The following is a 12275-nucleotide window of genomic DNA, read 5'->3' on the forward strand; positions in this document are numbered from 1 at the left end:
AAAGTGAGTAACAATTTGATTTATTGAGCAGTATTAAAGAATTACAATGACTTCGTTTGACAATTTCTGATTGTGTTGTGTAATATAAAATATGACCTTGAGTGACACAATCAGACTGAATTGATTTGTTTGAAAACGTTGAACGGATTTATCAAAGGGGAATATTTGGCGCGGTTTCACACCGATCTCGAAGGTGTCAACGGGAGAGTGGTATTTAATTTAATTTGAGATGACCAGTGCCAAGCAAGTCCTGTTCGTTGGCCAACGATGTAAATATGAAGGTCGATTCTCGAAGGTCAACTGATTAAACAGTATTGCGTTTAATCGTAGTATTTATTGGAACGTCGATTACTGTTTTATAGCTAATTTGGCACTTTGGCGGTTCATCTATATGCAAGCTGACACAATCCTCCGACAACACTTCCGGATTCAGCCGAACCAGCTACCTAATCCCTCCTTTGATATTAATTTGATTCCCCAGCTTTAAATACTGATTGTGACACTCTTTAACGAACTGTACCTTTAATAATGACTCTGTGCAAAATTCCAATACTATATCAAAATATTACAAAGCAACTCTGAATTACCCTATAAAAACACTTTCATCTATTTATTTTTAATGCTATTTGATTATCACAGTCTAATAACTAAAGCGGATTGCTACAATATGAATGGATATAAAAATCAGCGAATTGAGATTGAACCTGTGAACATGTGCTTATTCTACATGAACTAACAAAACAAGACAGGAAAATTTACAAAGTATGCGACTCACTGAAATTTAAATATATAACAAATAAATAACACAAATTACTTACAGTTTGGACGTCCACAAATATAACACAAACAAAGGGGAAGGGATTGGGAAATGTAACTAGCCGGTATTCTACAAGACGCGATCAATTGAACTCGTGAAACGTTTGAGAAATTTTCAAATGGCGGACTGCGTTTGGCTGGTAACGAACTTTTGCACTTTTTGACAACGACACTGATTCTAATTTCCGATCGCGAGGCAATTATATCCCTTCGGGATATAGGCTGAACGACTTTAAGGAAATTTGAGATTGCCCGACCAAACGCCGCGAAATGAATTTAATTTTCACAAACGAAAGTGTTACCGAACTAGTTACGTTGAGATTTGGAGAGGGACTGATACTACTGGAAACAAGTGACCGTCCGACTAGACCTTATCCCCTCCACTTCTTTAGTGCGTGGTGCATTCTGGTCTATACTGATCTATTGTTCAAAACAGCTGACTGTTCTTCGCGTTAACTTGTATTGATTTGTTGCCTTTTACAACAAAATCGGTACAAAATGCCCCCTAGCAGAAAAAAATGATCCGTGATCGGCCTAGGACTACCTCGGAGCATTTTTGGTCTAGCCGGTGGACCACGACGATACACATAACACATTACAACATTACAATTTACAGAAATGACGACAATATGGCAACAATAATTCAAATAATGGTAACAACAATTTTTTGACAATGAAAATTTTTCCCTTAATGACCATTAAACTAGAGACCAATGTTGATTTTCCTCATCACCACACAGAGGCGTCCCGCGCGCAGAACAAACACTATGATTTGCCACAAGGTGACAATCAGCAAAGTATGATGAGGAGGTGTCACGAACAGCTGGTCTCACAGTCCATTGTTGTGGTGTAGTGTGGCAGTCGGTCGGTAGCGTAGCGGCTGTAGTGGGTCAGCTGTGCGGGCGCTCAACAATGGTTAGATAGCAGTGTTGTCAGTGATGCGATAAGCAGGCGATAACCCTCTCTCGACAGATGGACAATATCTCTTCCGCCGTTTTTATAAGTGTGTTTGAAGTATTCTTTCTTCTTTATTGTAGTTAACGGTTGGAATTGTTTATGGAATTGTAAAACTCGTACTCTGGGCGGATTATGTAACGATTGTATGAACACATTGATTTGTTTTATTTGATTTTGATGTTGTGGGTTTCTGTTGAGGGTGGGGGGGAGGGTTGAAATTATAATGCCTCTGTTGCTGGCTTTAATGAGGGTTGTAATGATTTTAAGATTTGATTTTGTTTGATTCGGGGGTACTTTCTTGAATATATCATTTATGGAGCAGATAATAAAACAGGTTTTGTGGAGATGCGGCAATATGGGTCTTAGTGCTGATTTTAAGTCTGTAGTGGTCCAACCGCCTCGGGTCCCACTGGCATTGAGGTCGACACTGGGGTCGTCCACAGTCCAAGCTTCACACATCCGTCTGGCCTGCGAGTCACCCAGCACACTTACACCGTTGAACATCATTGATTTTATTCACTGTCAGGGAAATCACTCACTATTACCATTTTTCACAACAATATTTATATAATACAATATAAAGATTACCACATTTAACATTTAAACACATACAATACAATACACCTACCGCTGATAATATTTTTTCAATTGACACACATGAACTACTCGATTTATACTGGGATCCTCGACTAATTCAATCCTGACATTAACTGGACTTAACACATTAGTTACGACGTACGGACCTTTCCATGTTTGAGTCAATTTGTGTGATATTTCGTTGGCTTTATTGCTTGGTACGAACCTTTTATACAACACCAAATCGTTCTCTTTGAACGGCGAAGGATTCCTGTTTTTATTATACCTGGCGCTACTTTTGCGATGGGCTGATTTAATATTATCGACGATTTTCGCGATACAATCCTCTGTGACTTCGGTATCGTTTTCCTGATCGATATCCCACTGCAATTGTAATGGATGGTTGATTTCTCGTCCTAAGAAAATTCGCGCAGGCGTCGCTTTGGTTGTTTCGTGGACGGCTGAATTTAAACCCATGTTTAAATATGCGATATTTTCATCCCAACGTTTTTGTGTTTGTGAATGGAAAATTTTTAACGCTATTTTCAGATTGCGATTGACTCGTTCTGACTGATTTGAGTTTGGTCTAGCTACAGAAGTATTTATGTGTTTTATTCCTAAGCTGAATAAAAAACTTTTGAACATTTCTGATTTGAAGATAGATGCGTTGTCAGATACTATTATTTCTGGGAAACCATGTTGAGTGAAAATTTTTTCCCTTAGCGCTGCTATGATTGTTTTGGTATTCGCCTTCTTTAATGGAATAATCCAACTAAACTTTGAAAATGTATCAACACAAACTAATGCATACATATTTCCATTTGCGGTTCGTATCAATGGTCCAAATGTGTCGATGTGCAGTCGTTCAAAGCATCTTTCGGGAGGTTTAGAATTCATCAGGCCAATATTTAACGCTTGAGCTGGTTTAGACAGCTGACAAAGGTTACATGATCTGACAAATTGCTTAACCTCGTCGAAAATTTTCTCCCATGTGAATTCGCGTGTGATTCGCCCGATAGTCTTTTTTATTCCCAAGTGAGCAGATATTGAAATGTCGTGAAAATATTTCATTAGCATTTTCCTCATTTGAGTCGGAACGACGATTTTAGACGGATTTCTGGGATTTTTTTGATAACGTAGTATACCCTTTTTTATAAAATAATTTGGTACGTCGATTCCATCTTCGATGTTATTTATAATATTGAGGAGCTGTGGATCTTCGCGTTGTTTCGAACTCAGTGACTCAAAGGTTTCAGGGAAGTGTTGTAAAAAGAAAACTTGTTCGGGGACAACATCACTTGGTGTCACTGGAGTATTAGTCTGTTGTGGTTTATTGACTTGGTCAGGGGCAAAATCGTTTTGTGGCGCAGGAGTTTTAGTCTGTTGTGGTTCATTGACTTCAAACATCCGGCTCAGAGCGTCGCTTACTATGTTTTGGGTGCCTCTACAATGCTCGATTTTTTCACATGGAAATTGTGAAAATCGTAGTTTCCAACGCGCTAACATACCAGTAGTCTTGTCTGAACCCATGACATATGTTACAGCCATACAATCGGTCTTAAGGATGAATGGATTATCAGTGAGATAATCCTTAAACTTCTCAAGTCCGAATAACACAGCGGCAAATTCCTTCAAATACATGCTGTATTTTAATTGAGCACCTGAGAATGTTTTGCTGGCAAAAGCGATTGGAACATTATTGCCGTTAATTTCCTGTTCCAAGACAATTCCTACGGCGCTTTCACTTGCGTCACACGACAGGATAAATCTCCTGGACCAGTCTGGAAGATGAAGTACGACGGGCGAGGACAATGTTTGCTTTATTTTGTCGAAACTAGATTGTTGATCGGGACCCCACCTGAACCTTACACCTTTCTTTTTTAAATAGTTCAATGGTCTACTGATTTCGGAGAAATTAGGTATGAACTTGGCGTAAAAAGCAGCCATGCCGATAAATCGTTGTACCCCCTTTAAATTGCGTGGTCGAGGAAAATTACTAATAACTTCAGCTTTAGTATCGTCCACATACAGTTTGCCATCCTTCACTATATGTGACAGGAAACGCATGCCTCTTTTTGCCAAGGTGACCTTGTTAGGTTTGATAGTGAGTCCGGCGGCTCTTAGACGTTCCAAAACCATTTTCAAGTCACTGTAATGGTCCTGCGGGTTCGCGCTATAAATGCAGAGGTCGTCGACAAAGTTTATCACACATTTAAATTTTGAGTCTCCTAGCATTTCGTCGACTATGCGTCCTAACACCTGGCTACCGATTTTTATTCCTTGGGGACAAGTACGAGGCTGATATAAGGCATATCCTACATTAAAAGCGGCGTATTTCCTACTATCAGGGTGTAATAGGCACTGATAATAACTATTATTCAGATCGAGGGTAGTGAAATAACGAGCATCTTTGAAATATGGAAAAATTTTATCTACTTCTGGTTGTGGGAAGCTGTCCATTTCAATAAACTTATTTAATTCTTTGTAATTGACTACCAATCTAAATTTTCCGGGTTCCTTTTTTGGTCTTAGGAAGGCGCTAGAACTAAACTCTGAGACACTTTTTTCTATTACCCCTTCATCTAACAGTTGTTGTACAGTTTCTCGCATTATTTTCATTTTGTCCGGTTGGGCGTGGTAAGGTCTTTGTCGGAATGGCACAATATCCTTACTAAAACAAATTTTGTAAGGCTCAGTCTTTGCTAAACCGATTCTGTCTGTGACAACGTCGCTAAACTGTCGAAGCAGATTTTCGAAGCTATTTCGTTCGACTTCCGTGAGTGGTGAGTCACCTAAATCGGGTTTATCACAAGTTGGGATCTCTCCTTCTCCTATCAAACAATATGATTTATTACTCTCCCTAAACTTAAACTCCGCTGTTGAATCACCTAAATTCACGGACATTCGCGCAAACTTCATAAAATCGTACCCCAATATTAACTGTATCGGAAGTTGATTAACTACCCAGAAGTTGTAGTCCCATGACAGATTATCTATTTTAAGATGAACTTTGACCTCTGTTCGCACAGTTATCTTCTGACGATTCGCGACTTCTACAGATTGATTGATTTTACTTGACTGTTTGATCAAATTTGCACTCTTTAACTTATTAAAAAGTGTTTTACTAATCAGTGACCTACTACTACCAGTGTCTATCAGCGATAGGCAATCTATATTGTTGCCAAACAATACCTTAATCAGCGGCAGTTTTGCGGATACATCTGTTGCTTGCATGCTTTTGTTGGGCGATAACTTTACAGTTCGACGTTGTGTGCCCTTGACAACGTCGGAATCTAGTTTAAAGAAACTCTACAATTCCTAGCGATATGACCTTCGCCTTGACAACGATAACATTTTACGATCCTTTCCCTTGGTCTGTTTCGTAGATCGTTAGATGACGTAGTCGGATTATGACGAGTTTGGTTTACAACCCTAGGCGACGAATTAATCAGTGGTCGTCGATTCGCATCACCAAAATATCTCTCTTGGGCTCGCATTGAACTAGTGATCCGATTGGCGAATGATTTTAGCTCGAACAAACTTCGCGGCATTTGACCAAACGAAAAGTGACTTCGAACAGTTGGATTACATTTTGTCAACGCAATCTCAATCACCTCGCCTTCTGACATTGACGATTTCAAAGCGAATGCGATAGATATGATATGATCAACGTATTCCGAAAAGGTTTCATTCGGTTGTTGTGGTCGATCCAATTCAAACGATGCAATCTCTCGTCGCCTAATTGACGGAATAAATCGGTGTAATATTTCGTCATGTAAGATATTCCAACGTACGTTACTTGATACTGCTTCTAAAAATAATTGGAACATTTGACCTTTGACCTTAGGGATGATGAGTTTAATGATCTCAGTGTGACAATTTGGAGAAATATCAAATATTGGCTTAATATTTTTGAGGAATGAAATTAATTCAAGTTCATCTGTGCCGTCGACTGTGTTCAATTTATTAATTAATTCAATTACCACAATTTGATCAGTTTTAGTAAGTGATTGATTGACGTGGTATGCGTGAGCGTGTACGTGTGTGTCATGGTGAGTGTATGTGTGAGGTCGAGTGTGTGGGTGTGGGTGTTGTGTATGGTCAGTGAGGGTGTGTTGGTGTACAGTGGCACTGGCCGGGGCAACAGTAGACAGAGAACCAGTCGCTACAGGAAATGACGCGCGTTGTTGTGCATTCGCTATCTCTCTCTCTCTCACACGCTCGTTCGAAGGTTGAATTTCCACATACGATGAGCTATTTGCATGACTGTTGTTTTGATTCGTAGTCGACGTGTTTGATAATGTCAGTCAATTCGTGGTTGTTTAGATCCATTAAACAACTATTAGAATTTTGTCTAATTGGCGATGGTTCGTCATCGTTTACGATCGGTAAACGACAATCGGAATTTTGTCTACTTGGCGACGGTTCGTCATCGTTTACGATCGGTAAACGACAATCGGAATTTTGTCTACCTAAATTAGCTCCATTGTCATTTGGTGGAACTATTTCATTGTTATGGTTGATCGTTGCATTTAAATCGATTAATTCCCCTAAATTTCTCCTTGACATACGGTCACGTCGGTCATTCGCAGTTGTATTATACCCAGGCCCAAATTGTTGGTGCATTTTTTCGCTAGGAAAATAATTCGATTTACGGTGATCTATCTCACTTTAACGAAACCAATATTTCACGACGACGAAAAAACGATTGACAATTAATTACAGCACAACACACAACGACAATAACAATAATAATAGAATTTCTTACAATCTAAACAATTTCAGTGAATCGCACAGACGCAAACAGTACCAAGAGATCACGCGATGATATCATTTATTTGTAAAGAAAAAATAAAAAAAGCTCTTTACTTCTACTTTTATATATTTAAATATTGTATTTAAATATATTTACTCCTTGCAATGCTCTTTAATGAATTCTTTACAAATGTTGGTTGCCGCTAGGTTGGAAGAACTCTAGAAAATAAAAATATCAGACAGAGCTTTTGGCAGTGGAAGCTTGATGTTATAAAAAATATGTGTGGGCCCTGCAAAATATAAATATTCCCCAAAGGTCCTTAGGGGACGCCCTTGGTACTGTTATGGTTCTTCCAAAAATGTAATACCTTTAATGAGAGCAATTTACCAGTCTTAATTCTACACTGAATTTACTTGCTCACTACTACACTATTGTTTAGTGTTGCACTTAAAAGGTGAATCTTTTGTAGTGGCTTATGATTTATGCAATTACCTTTTGTTTACCAATTAGATACTATAGCATGTACTGAATTACCAAGGTTATTGAGAACTAAAAAGTGAGTAACAATTTGATTTATTGAGCAGTATTAAAGAATTACAATGACTTCGTTTGACAATTTCTGATTGTGTTGTGTAATATAAAATATGACCTTGAGTGACACAATCAGACTGAATTGATTTGTTTGAAAACGTTGAACGGATTTATCAAAGGGGAATATTTGGCGCGGTTTCACACCGATCTCGAAGGTGTCAACGGGAGAGTGGTATTTAATTTAATTTGAGATGACCAGTGCCAAGCAAGTCCTGTTCGTTGGCCAACGATGTAAATATGAAGGTCGATTCTCGAAGGTCAACTGATTAAACAGTATTGCGTTTAATCGTAGTATTTATTGGAACGTCGATTACTGTTTTATAGCTAATTTGGCACTTTGGCGGTTCATCTATATGCAAGCTGACACAATCCTCCGACAACACTTCCGGATTCAGCCGAACCAGCTACCTAATCCCTCCTTTGATATTAATTTGATTCCCCAGCTTTAAATACTGATTGTGACACTCTTTAACGAACTGTACCTTTAATAATGACTCTGTGCAAAATTCCAATACTATATCAAAATATTACAAAGCAACTCTGAATTACCCTATAAAAACACTTTCATCTATTTATTTTTAATGCTATTTGATTATCACAGTCTAATAACTAAAGCGGATTGCTACAATATGAATGGATATAAAAATCAGCGAATTGAGATTGAACCTGTGAACATGTGCTTATTCTACATGAACTAACAAAACAAGACAGGAAAATTTACAAAGTATGCGACTCACTGAAATTTAAATATATAACAAATAAATAACACAAATTACTTACAGTTTGGACGTCCACAAATATAACACAAACAAAGGGGAAGGGATTGGGAAATGTAACTAGCCGGTATTCTACAAGACGCGATCAATTGAACTAGTGAAACGTTTGAGAAATTTTCAAATGGCGGACTGCGTTTGGCCGGTAATGAACTTTTGCACTTTTTGACAACGACACTGATTCTAATTTCCGATCGCGAGGCAAATATATCCCTTCGGGATATAGGCTGAACGACTTTAAGGAAATTTGAGATTGCCCGACCAAACGCCGCGAAATGAATTTAATTTTCACAAACGAAAGTGTTACCTACCGAACTAGTTACGTTGAGATTTGGAGAGGGACTGATACTACTGGAAACAAGTGACCGTCCGACTAGACCTTATCCCCTCCACTTCTTTAGTGCGTGGTGCATTCTGGTCTATACTGATCTATTGTTCAAAACAGCTGACTGTTCTTCGCGTTAACTTGTATTGATTTGTTGCCTTTTACAACAAAATCGGTACAAATTTAACATATTTTAGAATTTGAGGTTAACCAACAGTGAAAATTATTTTCCCATATCCATGTTCAATAGTATTTTCAATACAAATTTTAATTTCAGATTTAACTTTCCTAGATTATAATGGATAATAATATTTTGTACTTACAATGTCTACGAGATTTGCCTGCCATGAAATACAGAATTATGAATGAAATCAAACTTTGTGAGGGAAATGAAAAAAAAACAATGTTACCACTACAAACAATTAAAATAAACCAAATTATGCCTCTTACACACTATAACTAAATTTGCTGGATTTTTTTTTTAACAAACAATACAAGAATCAGTATAGCCTACATGGGTTGGAAGCCTGTGCGTAGGCTCAGTCGCTATCAGTGACTTACGTATTTGTTGGAAAACAATAATATTCATAAATATTCAGAAAATCTTAAAAACAAATAATTTAATATAATTGTAAAACAATTCTGAGGCTAAATTAGTGAAATGAGCAATTTGAGGAATGAGGCAAGGCATAAAATTCATATATTTAACAGACATAAATATAGTTAAGAATGTTCGATATTAGTAATTCAGTATAGCGAACGAACTTCAACCTGAAGGTGAGTTAGCGTAGCGAACGAGCTAACCTGAAGGCAAGTGAGCGCAGCAAACGAGCTCCAACCTAAACGTGAGTGAGCGTAGCGAACGAACTTCAACCAGGACGTGATTGAGCCATACGAACGAGCTCATCTCGAAAATGAACGAGCATTTGACATAAAACCACATTAGGACAGGACGACGTCTGCCGGGCCAGCTAGTAGTTGATATAAGTTAAAGAATACAACTATTCTATGGATGTGATCATATATTTAATTTATTTGCAGAAGATAAATATCAATACCGGTACCGGGCTGCCACCCATGAATGAAACTGTTAGGGACAACAAACAACCGTTGTTTACAAAACCGTTTGTTTCTCCAATGCTAGGAACATTATGAATGAATGTAACAAAAATAAGTTAGGTGTATGGCAGAGATTGAAGAAATTGTTATTGTTTCACAACATGTAATACGACCTTTGTACTATATTTAAGCGCGATTTTGGGCAGTAAAACATATTCTTAGAAGTACTGTTTAGTATTATCATTGACTATACACAGAAATAGACTTCCCATGTGCATTATTAACCGAACCCTTTTCTCTTACGTGTGATGATATGAATTTTAACACATATACAGAATAACAATGGCACTCAAAACACTTTTTTACTAATCGTGCCTTTGCAACATTATACAAATACTCATATTGTAAAAGGAACACACCTAACAATTTGATTTGTAAGTTTATTATTCAATTTTTGTTATTGCCTTTACGTTAAATACTTCCTAGGTTTAATATTTATGACCTTTATCAATTACTTGCTCTGAAACTTAATATTTGAAATTTCTCATTAATTACCAAACAAAGCAGATAGTAAACGATACCTTGTTACAACTAAACAAAGGGGAATTACCAGTCCCTGTTCCTGTATATATAGATACATTTTATATTTTTATTTACGGTAACATTGTATGTATGTAAATAGTTTACCTAGAAGGTACAGATACAGTATTTAGTTATGTGTTACCTGTAATAAAAATGTATTTAATATAACTATTGGTTGTACTCAAAACGTTTCTGGGAGTACCGTAAACGAAAAGATCAGCGGAACCAGGGAGAACGGCCCGTGATGCGATTTATAAAGAACCTCTTTGCGTTACTAATTACTCCATTACACACGACTAGAAAATTTTATTTGAAATTGCTCGGTTATATGCTGAAGATCATCTCATTAGCTACAATTTTGTCGCTTGAAGTTTGCTTCTGACCAAAAAATAAAAAAAATCCTCGCTTAGTAATTTTTTCATGTCAAGGTGTGATATTTGTTTAACATTTTTAGTTTTTGAAATTCTAATTACAATTTAAATAAGATTAGGTATATTAATACTGTCAGATTCTGCAGTTAATGCAGATTCTGAATGTATAACTTTAATTGCAGTCAACCAATTGTATGCACGGCCAGGAGCATATTAACAACCGCGTGCATGGCTTGAGGAACTGACATATCTGCGTTGGGTCCCACATAGTGGTGGGGGAAGGTTGCTAAAACGGCGCGCTTTCTATCCCACATCTCCTCTCTACCCAGTGTTCCAGTTGTGTTGTATACTTCGATGGTTAAGGTGCCTCAGTTTGTGTTGTACAGATCTCCATTACATGAAGCCCTTTGAATAGTGTGCAGTAATGTGTTGTTTAACAGTGCAGATAGGTAGTAAACAGAATGTTCCTATAATTATAATATAGGTGGATTATAGTATATTTCATCACTAGGGCCAAATGACTCTTTTTGACCTGAGATCAAGTTTTGTCAAGGTCAGAAAATGAGCGAGGGTTGAAAAGACACTTTTGCCCTTGTGATGATTTATATTTTTCATCATATTACACCATTATTTGAACAAGCTATGTAACAAAATTAAATAGTTTTCAGATAACCTCTCAAAACTACTTCTAACTTGTTTTTAATTTAATTTACCAATGGAAACAAGCAGCTGTTTAGTAAGTGATTCAATAGTTTCGTCTATCACGATTGTGTTAGTGTACACTATACTATCGATATGTCAAACTATTTACAATAAGGCAACAATTAACTACAATACTACAATCAATTAAACATTTTTCAAAAACTTGTTTGCTATCTTTTAACTTAATCAGACCATTTCAGGATTTGTGATTATAAACTCAACTAAACTTAGCTAATCTATAATCTTAAATAAACTAACTTTTATTGTAAACTTGATATAAGGTCCAAACAGTAGTTTTAGTGTGCTCAATAGATATTTTAAATTTCATCTATTAAGTTTACACATTTTATTTTTGTAAGGTTAGTGGTTTGCTGCATAGAAAACTATTTTTACATTGAAAATAAAGTAAAATAAATTCTTTTTAGAGAAAATATGAACAAATGCGAAAGTCACAAGAGTGTTTTAAGGAGTGGCTTCACAAGAAGAGAAAACAACAACAGGAACAGTTCAGGAACAGTGTCAGAGGTCCAATGAAGTAAGTGCTAGAAATTGTCTTGTTCTGGCTGTCATTGGTAAAATATTGATTACCAATATATACTTACTAAACAAGACACCTCAGCAATCAATGTTTTTAATACTTAACTACCACAAGTATACACATATTTCTTCAGAAATAAATACAGTTTGCCTCCTATGCCTCTAGCCCAACTCTCCCTGGTACCAGTTACTAATGGATTTTACCTTCTGATTGGCCCTTGGCCCTTGTA

At 36.9% G+C, this 12275-nt stretch overlaps 1 protein-coding gene across 1 annotated transcript in view; it reads left to right on the top strand.

Moving 5' to 3' along the window:
* The window catches only part of LOC129000215 (uncharacterized), a 69553-nt gene that overhangs the window by 49310 nt on the left and 7968 nt on the right, over positions 1-12275 (top strand). Inside the window, exon 5 of the mRNA XM_054427171.1 lies at positions 11934-12043. Within this exon, the coding sequence (XP_054283146.1) occupies positions 11934-12043 (110 nt within the window). The remainder of the gene's footprint in view (positions 1-11933; positions 12044-12275) is intronic.

Source organism: Macrosteles quadrilineatus, unplaced genomic scaffold, assembly GCF_028750875.1.
Source record: "Macrosteles quadrilineatus isolate MER2022 unplaced genomic scaffold, UCM_ALF_1.0 Scaffold_1__1_contigs__length_201487025, whole genome shotgun sequence".
Lineage (NCBI taxonomy): Eukaryota > Metazoa > Arthropoda > Insecta > Hemiptera > Cicadellidae > Macrosteles > Macrosteles quadrilineatus.